At 34.3% G+C, this 14,203-nt stretch overlaps 2 protein-coding genes across 9 annotated transcripts in view; one reads left to right on the top strand and one right to left on the bottom strand.

Annotated features, from left to right (window-relative positions):
* The window catches only part of LOC149426892 (uncharacterized), a 298,356-nt gene that overhangs the window by 192,414 nt on the left and 91,739 nt on the right, over window positions 1-14,203 (top strand). The gene's annotated exons all lie outside the window — the stretch shown is intronic.
* LOC149426893 (UDP-glucosyltransferase 2-like) overlaps window positions 1-14,203 on the bottom strand; it is a 73,986-nt gene that overhangs the window by 24,927 nt on the left and 34,856 nt on the right. Inside the window, exon 3 of the mRNA XM_089635135.1 lies at window positions 11,286-11,493. Within this exon, the coding sequence (XP_089491261.1) occupies window positions 11,286-11,493 (208 nt within the window). The remainder of the gene's footprint in view (window positions 1-11,285; window positions 11,494-14,203) is intronic.

Here is a 14,203-nt window from a genome sequence, read left to right as displayed (position 1 = left end):
TGGAAGATGTACAGTGGCCGCCTAACACGGTGGATTTTGTATTTAAATCAATTTAACTTCACTGTAGAGTACGTCAAAGGGAAGGAAAATATAGGGCCTGATATTTTATCTCGTTATTCTTGTGATGAAAAAAATGTACAGGAGGAGAAAAACACGTGCCCAGAGATAGCAGCTTTTGCAGTGAAAGGTAGACAACAGATTCGAAAACACTTAGAAAATATAACTGAACTACAAAAACAAGACACATTTTTGGGAGAAATTTCCGGATATTTGCGCAAGGGAAAATTTGGGCCGCCGACAAAAGATGTTAATAGGTATTTGAAAAATTACAAAAAAATAGGCAAGACTTTATATTACACAACAGGACTAAACAAAACGGTGTTAGCAGTACCACAAGAGTTGACTGAAGAACTAATAAAAATGATACATTTAGAAATTGGACACGGAGGAGTTTTTAAAACAGGGACAGCTTTGGGAGATAGGTATTATTGGCCAGGCATGCACCGAGATATAAAACGCATAGTGAGAGGGTGTCACCTATGTCAGCTGGCGAAGCGCGAAATTCGACCAACTGTAGGGCCGAGTAAATCCATAATTACCAAAGAAGTAGGACAATTAGCTATGGCAGATTTATACGGACCTTTACCGAGAGGAATAGGAGGGGTTAGATTCATTTTCGTGATTCAAGATTCATTCAGTAGATTTGTAAAATTATATAAATTGAGGATAGCAAGTACTAAGACCGTGTTAAATTGTGTAGAGGATTTTAATAAAACAATACAAATAGATGCTTTGTTAACTGACAACGGATCCCAATTTACATCGAAGAAATGGGAAAACAACTTAAATAGGATGGGCATACGAATCGTACATACTTCAATACGAAATCCCGGACCGAACATAACAGAGCGCGTGAATAAAGAATTAGGTAGAATTTTCCGTATTTATTGTCACGAAAAACATACCAAGTGGGCGGCTTTCCTTAAAGAAATAGAACAAACCTACAATAATTCGATACACTGTTCAACAGGATTCTCACCTAATGAAATAGCTTTTGGGAAATCACCAACTTATAGTTTAGACAGGTATACTCAAGGCTGCGGAAAATCTACGAAAAAAATAAATGAAATAAGATTAGCAGCACGGAAAAATTTAGAGAAAAGCGCTGCAAATCGACAGAAATACTATAATCTCAACAAAAGATTAATAACTTATGAGATTGGGACCCTGGTCAAGTTGAAAAAATTTACACAATCAAATCTACTCAAAAAAGAAATAAAAAAATTCAATCTGCTTTACGATGGACCTTATGTAATTGGGTCAGAAGTTTATAGTAACACGTATACGCTAATTGATCCGGTAACTCGGGAAATAAAAGGAGATTATAGCGCAATTCATTTAGCGAAATATTATACATGTAATAAGGAACAAAAACCGAGTTTAGAGATAGTGGGAATCAACGAATAAAATGCGAAATTTACAAATATTTGAAACTTTAAATAAACAAACGATTGAGAAATACAAATAAGAATATGTTAGAATACGGTATAATTTAAGGAGGGAGGGAGAAAGAAAATTACTAAAATATTAGATTATCAGTTTGTTTGCGAGGGGCGGGTCGTCCTTAAGTCCTTAAGGTTGAGTGAACAAATTTCTTAATAAGCGACAATCATATTCTAATTTACTAATAGAGTAAGAGAAAAATTTTTCGATAATATTGATTTTCTAGTTTAGAAAAAAAAATTGTGTGTTAGTGTGTAGGAAAATTTTGTTAGAAAAGTAAGAACACAGAAGGAAAACGTATAGGAGCTATATACCTACAAAAGGAACTTTAAAAAATATATATATTATAAATAGGATAGGGTACGTTTTATAAAACAAGATTTTAAATTGACAATGCATAGAGTTAGAATTTTTTTTTGAAAACTTGAAATAAGGTTATCTATAGATTTAGAGTAGACATTAGGTAAAGATAAAAAGGGAACATTAGAAATTACGATATGGTTAGGTTAAATTTTCAAAAAAAAAAAAAAATTTAAAAGGAAACAGGAACGATGAGAAAATTGGAGGTTAGTTAAGAACATTTATGAAAAAAAAAAATTAGGATGGACAACACCTAGGCTAGAACAACTTGTTTGAATGATCTATGAAAAGACAATTAGAAATTACACAAAAAAAATTTTAGCGAATAAGAAAAAAAAAAAAAAACAAAATGCTGGAAAAGTTTAAATGAAACATGTATACCACTGATTGTCGAATTGGGTGAGGTCGTGCAAAGATATACATTTCACAAAAATATAATACTTACAAAACCAAAACAAACGATTATTTGCACACCAAGAGACCACCCGCCCTTCAGTTGGTCAATAGACCGCGAGATTGCAAACAATCTTTACCTGAATCATTGTAAGGGAGGGCTTAGTCCAACCAGGTTGAGGACCACCTAAACACGCGAGTCGAGGGGCGTGTTTTTCCCAGAAAAAAAAAAGATTAATTTTGAGTTTATCAAAATTAGAGAAAAATCCATAAAATAAAATCTACGCGAAAAGAAAATAGAAAATACAATGTGATTCAAAGTCAAGGTTGTTAACAATCCAAACAGAATGGGAAGAGAGATAGGGAATAACAGAATGAGGGGGGGGGGAGAAAGGAAATAACAGAATGGAAAGAGAGATAGGGAATAACAGAATGAGGGGGGGGGAGAAAGGAAATAACAGAATGGAAAGAGAGATAGGGAATAACAGAATGAGGGGGGGGGAGAAAGGAAATAACAGAATGGAGAGAGAGATAGGGAATGATAGAGTGAGGTAGAGAAAGGAAATAACAGGAAGTGATGTAGGAAAAGGAATAACAGAACGAGGGGGGGAGAAAAGCTAGACTACATTTTGAACACAATTTCGATGTCTAAAGTAGTATACAACGTTAGCCACAGCAAATTGAGTTCAGAGGGGGGAACTGTGATGAAAGGCTTTAAATCACAGTGAAAAAAAACAGATAAACCATAGCTGCAAAAAAATATGCAAATTATTTATGAAAACGGACATGCTAACGACATCTGGCGGAGAAAGAATTGATCCAGCTTGCTTGCAGTAGACACCTGTAATAGTTGAAATTAAATCTAGGTTCCAGGACGAAAGCAGAGAGGTCGTAAAATCGTCTAGGACGACTGGTACTTCCCCTTTCCTAGGCCTAAAAATAAATATTGAAGGTTGTCAACCAATAGATCTGAACAAAGAGCTATAAAATTTTGAGTAACCAATCAGTGAACGGAGAGGCGTACACCAAATACAGACAAAGGAATAAACTTTGGATCGGGCAATAAAAAAGATAATTAACGACATTTCGATTCTCACAGAAATTAGAGGTGAACGCACTTTAGGGTCAACATCGACTTTCAAGGTGACAAACTCCTGGGAATGTTTACAATGACTGGGACATTTATGGGGTATCGAACCGTTGAAATCGAGTGCTTTGAAGATTTTACAAATTGAAAAACACACGCACGAAAATGCAATGGAAAATTTATAAACGTGATAGTATAAAAAAGGACGGGAAAAGCGAAGGGAAGTTACTGGCGGAATTTCAACTGTAGTGCAATTATTTATGATAGAAGGAGGGTGTCATGTTCGATAAAAATCGTACTAAAGAGAGGAGTGAGTGTTGGAAACAATGGAAATTAATCGTTATCAATTTAAGATGAAACGGACATATTGGTAAATCTATCTTGAATGAAAATCTCGCAAAAAAAATAGACATTTTAGAAAAGTGCGGCGACCGAATGGAAGGATAATACAGAGATTTTAGCTGCTACGAAGGTCCTAGGGACGTGAAAATCGAGTATCAGAAGAAGACAGTAAAACTAAACATATAGCGATAGATTAAATTCAGGAAACGTAGGCATTTTTCATGATTATTAGGTTAGATATATATTAGAGTTACCCAATATTACGGAGGGATCGAAACAAGATAAAAGGTTGGCGGTCTCATGTATATTTTGAAGGATAAACAATCGGAATTTGAACATGATTTTTATTTACGTTAAGGTAATAAACGATTAGAAAAGCGATTAACTTTAACGTTGGTCTTATGAAGTATTTAGATTAGTCAAAAGAGATTAAAATTAATAGGTTTGAAATTAAACTAAATTTACGAGTCTAGTACCAAAATTTTAAACATAAACAGATGTCAATGCATATGTTTTATGTGAATCCTGGTATGAGAAAGATAGAAAATTGGGCGGAGATTGGGTCAGGCAATAAAAATGACAGATATCCCAGAGTCTAATTAGATATATCTCCCATAGAAGTGTGGAAAACTATATATTAATTAATAATAGATGAAGTATGAAATTTTCCTGGAGACCACACACATCGGGAAAAGTGGAGAAAAGATAAAAGGAAGGGTAAAGAACGGAGATAAAGAATAATCCAAGTGGAGAAAAGCGATACAATTCGAATTTATCCGTGAAATTAATAAATACGACTTGGAAAATGAGTAATTATAAGAGTTATGAGAAATGACATAAGAATCAAGAAGAATTTGTGCAAGAAAACGTCGCGGATAAAAATAAAATTCAAAGATAAAGGAAAAACTCAAATCTGCGTCATGGAGATAGAAAGTACGGGTGGAAATGGAAAAGCTCATATAAGTAACAATAAAATTAAGTAGAATTTAAACAAATCGAAATTCAAAAATGCGTAGTAAAGATTTCGACATGGATTTAAACAATTTCGCACGAGATGCATAAAATTGAGATCTGTATATATGTTATTGAGGACGGACCTATCGCGAATTGAGAAAAAAAAGGAACGCAAAATCATGAGATTTTAACTACATTTTTGTATGAACAGAGGACAAAGGGAGCTTGGGCGATTAACACAGACTTACCCGATTCGGACCCTATCGACTTAGATTTGTGAGATGGAAACTGACCACCGCCTTGAGCCGGAAAGCAGAACATCTTATGGAAGCACAATCGATATTGATGGAAGGGGTGTTTGGATTTACGAGTTGATAGGAGATAGAATTAAGCATCAAGAGAAATTCAGATACGTCTTTTGGAACCTGAGAGGGGTATAAAAGATGGAACACATCAGTCAGGAGACAGTCGCGCCGAGGATTTGAAAAGTTGTTACGTGGCAGTACTACGTCTATTGGTAAAATTCTAGTGAAATAATCTAAGTGTTAAATTCTGAACAAGTACCTGGACTTAGAAAGTTTTGTAAAAAGTCTTAAATTCAGTTTCTAAATTCTGAAAACCCCACCAGTGAAGTTTTGTTAAATCAGTTTAATTTGGTTAAACAGTGAGAATAAATATAATTTAAACTCAGTGCTTAAAAGTGTTAAGTGAAGTGCAGAAAGTGATTACGGAATTAAGAATTTAATTAAAATTTAAAAATAATTATTTCATTCAAAGTGAAAACATTCAAATTAAATTTAAGAGTTTGTTATCGTTAAATTAAAGTGGATGTGCTCGTGAATTGATATTTAAAAATAGATTATAATTGTGTTTAAAATTATTAATAGTAAATACTCCATCTTAGGTTAAAAGAAACACAAAAACAAAAAAAAAGGATTCGATAATAATAAACGTTAAACCTTTGTTCTAAAATTAATAGTAAGAGGAAAAAAATTTAATTTATTAAGAAGTTAATTAAAAGTTTGCACAATTCGGAATAAATTTTCTTATCAATTTATATAAAAAGAAATTTAGAATTAATAAATTGTTCAATTAAAAATCCATCGTGCGTATAGCGACAGTGTTAAAAGTGTTTGTCGTTTTAACCGGAATTTTAATCATCAGTCTATCATTTCGAAAAAGAATTTGAAACAGCTATCATTCAAAAGCTTAAACTAGAAAGGTGTTATTAAATCAACGGGTTTTCTGGATTAGGATTTCGTTCGGAAGAAAAATTAAATATCAGCTAATTTATACGATTCAAGCGAGAATAAAATATTAAATAGGAATAAATAGTCGAAAAGATTTATTTTGAAATTAGTTGAAAAATAAAATTAATTAGGTAGGATTTCTTCATCAAGGTTGTTGTGTACTACCCGACCGGAAATACCTTGACGTGGGTGAGTTTTCCTTTTATAAATAATTTTCAGGTCCCAGGAGACACAGAAGGGCTGTGAAGTGGAAGTATATCAATTGAATATTAAATTAAAACAACAAAACAAAGAATTACACATTAATATATGTATATTGTATATTTGTATATATATTTATAAATATAAAATAATATATTGTATATAAGGAATATATATATGAGTAATGTAATTATATATATGTATTTTATTTATTAATCGAAGCATCGAAATGGTAGCGATTTTTAATACCTACCCGAGGACATATCTATATTATTGAAAAAGAAAATATGTATTTATTAATATTCCAGACTATGATGAATCATATATTTTATATTTATTTATTAATATATGTACTCTTAGTTAACATATTTTGATAATCGAGATATGTGTACTTATATATGTATATTTATTCTTCAATTTCTAGTAAATTTACTAAATTCGGAAAATGAAAAATAGTTTAACTTCAATAAAGGATTTAAAAATATTTTAATTAATAGTGCACAATAAAAGTAAAGAGGCACAAATGACTTCTAAGGAATTTTAAAATAAACAAATCTCACATTTAGGTTAGTGTGTCAGGAGATGTTTATATTATTTGTTTACAAATAAAGAGCTCACTGGAGAATTGGGTCAACCGCATAGTTTGGAAACGACCTTGGCCATAATTAGTTAGTCACAAAGGATTTTATTAATTACCCGAAACAGCTGGAAGATGCGTGTTCTCAAATACTTATCAATCACAAACGACAATTGAGAAATCACGGGTTAGCCAGATTTATATCAAAAAATTACATGAAACATTTGAATACCATTGATTAGATAATCGCACAGTTTTATTAGTTACCTGAAACAGCTGGAAGCTGCGTGCTTACAAATACTTATCATTCACAATCGACAATTGAAAAATCACGGGTTAGCCAGATTTATATCAAAAAATTACATGGAACATTTGAATACCATTGATTAGATAATCGCACAGTTTTATTAGTTACCTGAAACAGCTGGAAGCTGCGTGCTTACAAATACTTATCAATCACAAACGACAATTGAGAAATCACGGGTTAGCCAGATTTATATCGAATAATTATACGAAACATTTGAATATTATTGATTGGGTGCTCATACAGAACCCCATCAGTTGCCTGAGACATTTGAGAGTCGAGTACTCTCTAATGTGGCAATCAACTACTTGAAACAATTGGAAAATCACGGGATAGGATGAACAAAATTAATGTTGAAACCTGGAGGTAAAATTTAAAACAAATACAGTTCATCAAACAGGAGGCAGTGGTCGCTCCTACAACAAGACCATTAACCAAACCAAATAGAGATGACGATTCTCTTAAATAAAAACGTCAAAACCAAACAAACAAAAGCCTGGAGTTCGATAGCTCTCCAAAACAAACTATCAAATATGACCTTATTCTACTAGTATTTATTAGTATCACCTTATTAGTACGTATATATTCGGTTACCAGACCTAGAGCTTCGCAGAGTTCTTGGCGCGAGATCCGAGCTCGGGATGCGAGGTAGATAGCCTCGTATTGTGAGTTATAAACCTTTCCCAAACTGTATGTATACATATATTTATTCGTATGTACTGTTTACTGGAGAATGCGGACCTGCATACAGCTTGCATTTTAGGTCTTATAGACCACTCTCGCATTTTCTCTTAAACGTGGAATGAGGATTCACGACCCGTAAGTCCACACCAACCGTGAGTATATGATTGTATATAGGACGAAACCGGTTCGCCCTAAGTAAATTGTAGTCCAAGGAGGAGTCGGAATTTGGGGGTATCGAGACTCGAGGGGAAACTTGAAGGCAGTACATGATGACGTGGAAGGCTTTTTGGGACGCGATAACTTAGGTATCAATCAAAGAGCCGTGTCAAAGGATTGTGCGAATTTCTTGTTGACTCAAGATCATCTCGTTTACTTGCAGGAGGATTTGGAGCCAAATTATGCCAGCAAATGGGCTATTCCGAGTTCGTCAAATATGCAATTAACTAATTACATTAACCTACTAAATCAATCCTTACATGTACCTTATAGCAGCAGAATCAAAAAGGAGTGGCGCCAAACAGACCCAAGAGTTTACCAAAATCAAATTTACTAACGATTAACCATTTGAGTTATATTTAATTACTTGTCCAAATAAACATGTATAATATCTTTTATCAGCGTTTAACTACGACTTTGTTAGGGTGCAGGGAATCAGAAAAATTACAATAGGAAAGTTAGCTCATCCAGAGAATTCATTTAAGTCTAGGTTTGCAATGGAAAGACCAATTAAATTGTGAAACTCAACACCTCGATCAGAACCAAGGGGGTTACCACAAAAATGAAGGTAATTAAAATCCTATATCATAAATCAAAAAAATTACACAACGTTTGATGGAATTTAATTACAATATAAATACGGAAATATTTGCGTTCAAGTTCGTAAATAACGTATTAATTAGTTGAGTACATATGTCTATGAAGATATATAGTACAAGAGAGCTTTAAGTAGCTTTCTGTAGATATCAAAGAAAAGGGTCCAATTTTCATGGAGGCTTATGTGTTGTAGGGGAGGAATTTTCCATCCCTGCGAACACATATGCAAAGCCTTAGAGAAAAAAATTAAATATCGGTCATAGCCAAGAGAGAAGAAAATTTTATATTGTTTTAAACAAATAAAAATAAAAGAAAATGGTGAAAAGGCGAAAACATTACACGTGTGTGTATTGACCTACAAGCACGCAAACAGTTAGCATGCGTCTACTCCTCAAAATGATGCTATTTCACTGGCATGCGTATCCGTGACTTAACACCATAATAAATACCAACGTATGCTAAAAGGTGAGTATTTCTCCAGTAGACAATATATTACGTGAATAATGTAGAACAGAAATAAATAATGACAGTAATGTTATAGAGATATGGTAATGCGCGACCAAAACGAAATAATCGTGGAATAAGTCAGTAGTTAATAAGTTGAACACACGGAGTAGATTAGTTTAGCAAAATATTATCATAACGGCTCCGGTAAATTAGTGAATCTGAAATGAAACAACTTTCAGTTTCTGGTTAAAGTTGGAGCACGATAGGGTGTTACGAGTATATTATAATATACACTCGTGTAATATAAACACTGCGCTGGAGGTTACAATATAATGAAGCTTTGTTACGGAATAGTTTGAGCACTGCTGGCTGGAAGGTGAACAGTTTTAACACTTTCTCTACTTGTAAGTAAGAATACAAAATTTTATTGATTTTCGTGACGATACGTTGATGATTTCCACATGGCATTGCAGGCAATAATTTTTCCAGAATACACGGAGAAAAATGAGTATCGCTACTTTATTAAGATTTTCTTCAAATTATTGGTAATCCGGTTAAAAACGGGATCTTGTAGTAAATTCCCGATACATTGGAACACGTGTTCATGCATCTGCATTTGCCTTGATAATATATAATTACGTGTTCCGAAATCAAGATACTTACTACATACGTATTTTACTAAAAGTTTATCAGGAAACCTATCAATTCATTCGATTAGGACAATGCAATCCCCGTTTTAACCAGATTACGAATAATTTTAAAGAGATTCTTAATAAATTAGCAATACTCATTTTTCTCTGTGTACAGCCCACGATTCCTTCATAACCGTTGTTTTCTAGGCTCTCCTTGAACAAATTCTCAACATCCTCCATTTGCCGCATGCGGATAGGGCATTGCTGCCATAATGTCCATCTTCAGGCAACATGTAAATAATTCTGCCATGCGCGAATTTCGTCTTGATGAAGAGGACCTCAATCAATTTTTTTCAGTTTTCCCATAAATAATTCATATAAAAATTTCATTTCTAACCTGATCAGTATGGGTATTTTGCCCTCCTACAACATTGCAACCCTGTTGCCCTCTGTCAACAAACGTGTATATAAAGTCATATATCTGTTGCCCTTTTCGACAAACATGTACATAAAGTCATATATCTGTTGCCCTTTTCGACAAACATGCACATAAAGTCATATATCTGTTGCCCTTTTCGACAAACATGTACATAAAGTCATATACCTGTTGCCCCTTTCGACAAACATGTACATAAAGTCATATATCTGTTGCCCTCTGTCGACAAACATGTATATAAAGTCATATATCTGTTGTCCTCTACCGACAAAGTCATGTATCTGGTTTCCTTAAATCTAACAGCTTCAATTTGCAGTCGTAACTGTGCTTACTTATTAATTTATTCTAGTATGTACTTAGTGTGTTTAGTTTCATGTTTATATTTTAGTTGTGTTGTGTATTTTATATGTACAATAAATTGCTTCAACTTATAAATAATCACACTTGTGAGATTTCAAAAACAAAAGTAATTTTACCTCTGAACTAAAAACATTTAAACAATTTTTTCTTTGTTTAAATCACTATATATTTATTTTTTAATAAACGCCGACCGGTTTTGGTTCAACCGTTCCTTCTTCAGATAAAAATAAATATGCCCTGAAGAGCCATTTAAAAAAAAAAAAAAAATTGTCTTCCGCCTTCTAAAATACTGTTTGTTCCCATTATTTTTACTCAGGTAAATACGTAGGTACCTACATCATATGAAAAACTAGACATATTTATAAACATAATCAATTCACATATAAAAAAAAACGTAAGTAGTGGGAACTACGGCGCTGCCTGTGTGTGGATTATATAAGCTAAAAAAATTACATGGTTTGAGGAGTATCTAGATAGAATTCGTGATTTAATGTTAAATAAATCAAATAAAAACAACAAGCAAGTACCTACGGGGTATATCCGACTCCTGTCCAGTTATTTTTTTTTTCGTTAAACCCACAAAGTTGCCCAACAAGGAAAAGATATTGCTCCCCTGGCTTTATACAATGTACAGGCAAGGTAGATCTTATGAGGTGTAAGATTTAAAAATATCATAAAATGGTGAGGGCCGAAGGAGTCGTATGAGAACGAAAATACGTATTAACATCTATTTATGTAAAGAAGAGTGACTGTGGCGGACAGGCGGCGTGAATTTGATTTTTCATACAAATATAAAGCTTTATTCCGAGGTTGATAAAATTTTGCACAACTTCAACAACCTTCAAAACAAAGAGGAAGTTCTCTGTCTGCGTTTGAAAAACATTGCGTAAAGCCCTGGCAACGTCCGACACTACAGTGGTAATAATCATTGATCGCATTTACCTTAGGTAGTGGCTTCGGTTCTTTGATATGCAGCATGTCCACCAGGATCATGGCGGGGACAGTGGCCTTGCCCCCCAGGGCATGGTTCCTATTGGTGATGACGATGCTCACATTCCTGCCCATGTCCACCACCGAGGGGGTATCCTGACCGAAGTGCCTCTTGGCCAGGACGTCGGACCGCGGGTAGGCCGTAAAGTATGTGTGCCACCTTCAAACAAACCATTGAATGCATCAATAACGATTCAACTAAATCCAAAATGCACAGGGACATTAAGAAAAATCTGTGAGCACGAATATTATAAGTAGCAAGAAGGAGATATGTAGCAAGTGGTGAGCTTTCATCTCTGTCGTGCTCAGTTGACTGAGCGTAGAGTAAATGAGAAAGACACGACACGACATGGTACTCGCAGCCCGTCATCTAATGTTTTGGTTTTTTTAACATTAAAGATTAAAAGAGCCAATTCACTCTAATATTCATGGTGAAGCCCTACTTTTCGACGTAAGGTTACACCATTGCTTTTCATATCTTTCCAGAACGACTTATACAGTATCTTAGCGTAAATGTTAGCATTTTGCAGTTATCGATGGAGACCCATACCCGACTAGCGCTCGAAACCAATTGAACCCTGTGATATCTCAAAGAGGTCAATTAACCGATCGTTGTTGCCCGTACTTCGAATTTTAGCTCTGTCTATATATGACGTATATACGTCAATGGATTTCACGTAGTTGTTTGATATCACAGTAAGTGATAAAGCTGTGTAATAACACCGTCACTATTAAAACTGTGAATAATTAAGAATGCAAGAACTGGATTGTATTGGCACGGAAATGAATAATTTAAAGTTTGTTGTAATATATGCTGATGATGCGGTGCTTATTATTTCTAACAGTGCGGGAAATCTGCTGTCTTATCTAGGACTAACAAATTACAATGTATATGTGAAATGATTAATTAATTATGAAGTTAAGTAAGTTCAAAGCAATTGAATTCCTAAGAGAGATTTCTAAAACACCGTGTAATGTAATTTAGAACTGTGAACCTCGGAAGTAGTAGACAAGTTTGTGTATCTGAGAAGTTTGTTTGCGACAGACGGAATGGCAGATAAGAGCATTGAAAGAAGGGAGAATGCAGGAAATTCAATTAATGTAGGACTGCTAATAAAATCTTGTCAAAGGAAATGAGGTTGCAGTTCATAATGGAGCTATATTCTGTTACCAACGGTGAGGCGTGGAACTGGCAGAGAAAATGCGAAAATAGACTGGATGCATTATAATTACGACCGAATTACGAATTAGGTGATCCGAAAATAATGCAAGGCCGATGTTATCCTAATAAATAGTGTGATTTGGTCAGGAGAATATTATATTATGACTTCCAGGAAGACGTGGATTAATCAAATTCAGAAGAAATTATGGGTTCGGGCCGTGACAAAAGCAATGAGGTATAAAGCTAGAGTCAGTTTTGGCGTTCAAAGTATGGGCCACGCATATCGGATCGGTTACAAGCGCTCGCCGGGCACAGGTCTCCGGCGATAACTTCAAAATGCCGACATGCGCGCTGAGATATTGTACAACTCATACTGGAAAATATAGGGAAAGCAATGGTATAACCTTTCATCGATAAATAGGGTTTTACAATAATCAGTAGTCGTGTCAATTGACTTATTAATGTTAAAAACCGATGAGCATTTGCAAGGCGCAAATTGCGCGCGGCCGCCGATCACCTTCGACTTGTTCGTTGAGTTCGTTCGCGGTCGAAAGTGTTAGGGCGACATCGACAGCCGCCACACCCCCTTTTTTACTTCCCGCACGGGAACAATATTTCACTAGGGATTGTAAACTCTATTTAAATATAACTCAATGGACAAAAGGCAGTATAGTAAAAGATGTATGATACATACATGTAACATTTTTCTTAATTCATATTTCTTTTTTCATTTAAACCATAGATAATGTAACCACCACTGTTTTTAATACATACCTTATAATGCCCACGCACAGGCTTCGCCTTTGTGGGATTTTTTTTGTTACTGCCTTATATTTTGTATAATTATATATGTACCTGTATGTATCAAAAAAAATGCCGATAAAAAAATTTAAAAAAATAAATGTATATGGAAGTAATTGAATTGCGTGGGAACATTTTGACAGGGAACATTATTACCAGTAACATTATTAGCATCTACGGTATCTTCATAGTCAGTTTTGTGGCTTCTCGTGCTTTCTGCCTACGCGGAAAATACTTGAGTATTTTGATCAGACCGCAGAAATTCCGCAAGAAATATTATTGGATAAGGTACACTCATTGTATATTCATGGTACAGCGAAATAATTGTGTACAATAGAATTACTTTTATCGTACAACTGCGATCACAATCTTTTGAAAATCCCATCCTCAGTTTTCTTCCAAAATCAAGAGAAAATTCACCTCCTTTCGTTCATAAATACGAGTTCTAATGTGATTGTTTCTTATTTTTCGTACTTCTTACATTTTCGATATATTTATTTGTTTGTTTACGGACATGATCCAATTACTATAAAACGTACATATTAGGTACATAACATGAAATGAAAAACAAGAGATTGATGGAACAAATGGCTCTATGCATAACATTTGGGTGGATGAATTAAAAGTCAAGTTTAAATTAAAGTCTTAGTTTGAAATAAATCAATAACAGCATTGACAAAAGTATGTAGGTGTTAGAAAGACAAAGACACAGTTGTTTCGGAGAAATTCACCTTTGACATAGGCCACTCAGTACCATTTTGTTTTTTTTTTGTCATTAGGTTTCAACTTTCCATGAAATTGTAATAATCTGAGAAGCTTTTCAACATGATAGTTGTCCTATTCTGCTGTTCACAATTTGTTCAAAAGATGGAACGGACCATTCCACTGTAAATCAAATGGCGCTGAA

Source organism: Hesperophylax consimilis, chromosome 1 (assembly GCF_061612785.1).
Source record: "Hesperophylax consimilis isolate HC1 chromosome 1, BYU_Hcon_1.0, whole genome shotgun sequence".
Lineage (NCBI taxonomy): Eukaryota > Metazoa > Arthropoda > Insecta > Trichoptera > Limnephilidae > Hesperophylax > Hesperophylax consimilis.
The sequence above is the reverse complement of the archived record's forward strand: the minus strand, read 5'-3'. Positions and strand labels throughout refer to the sequence as shown.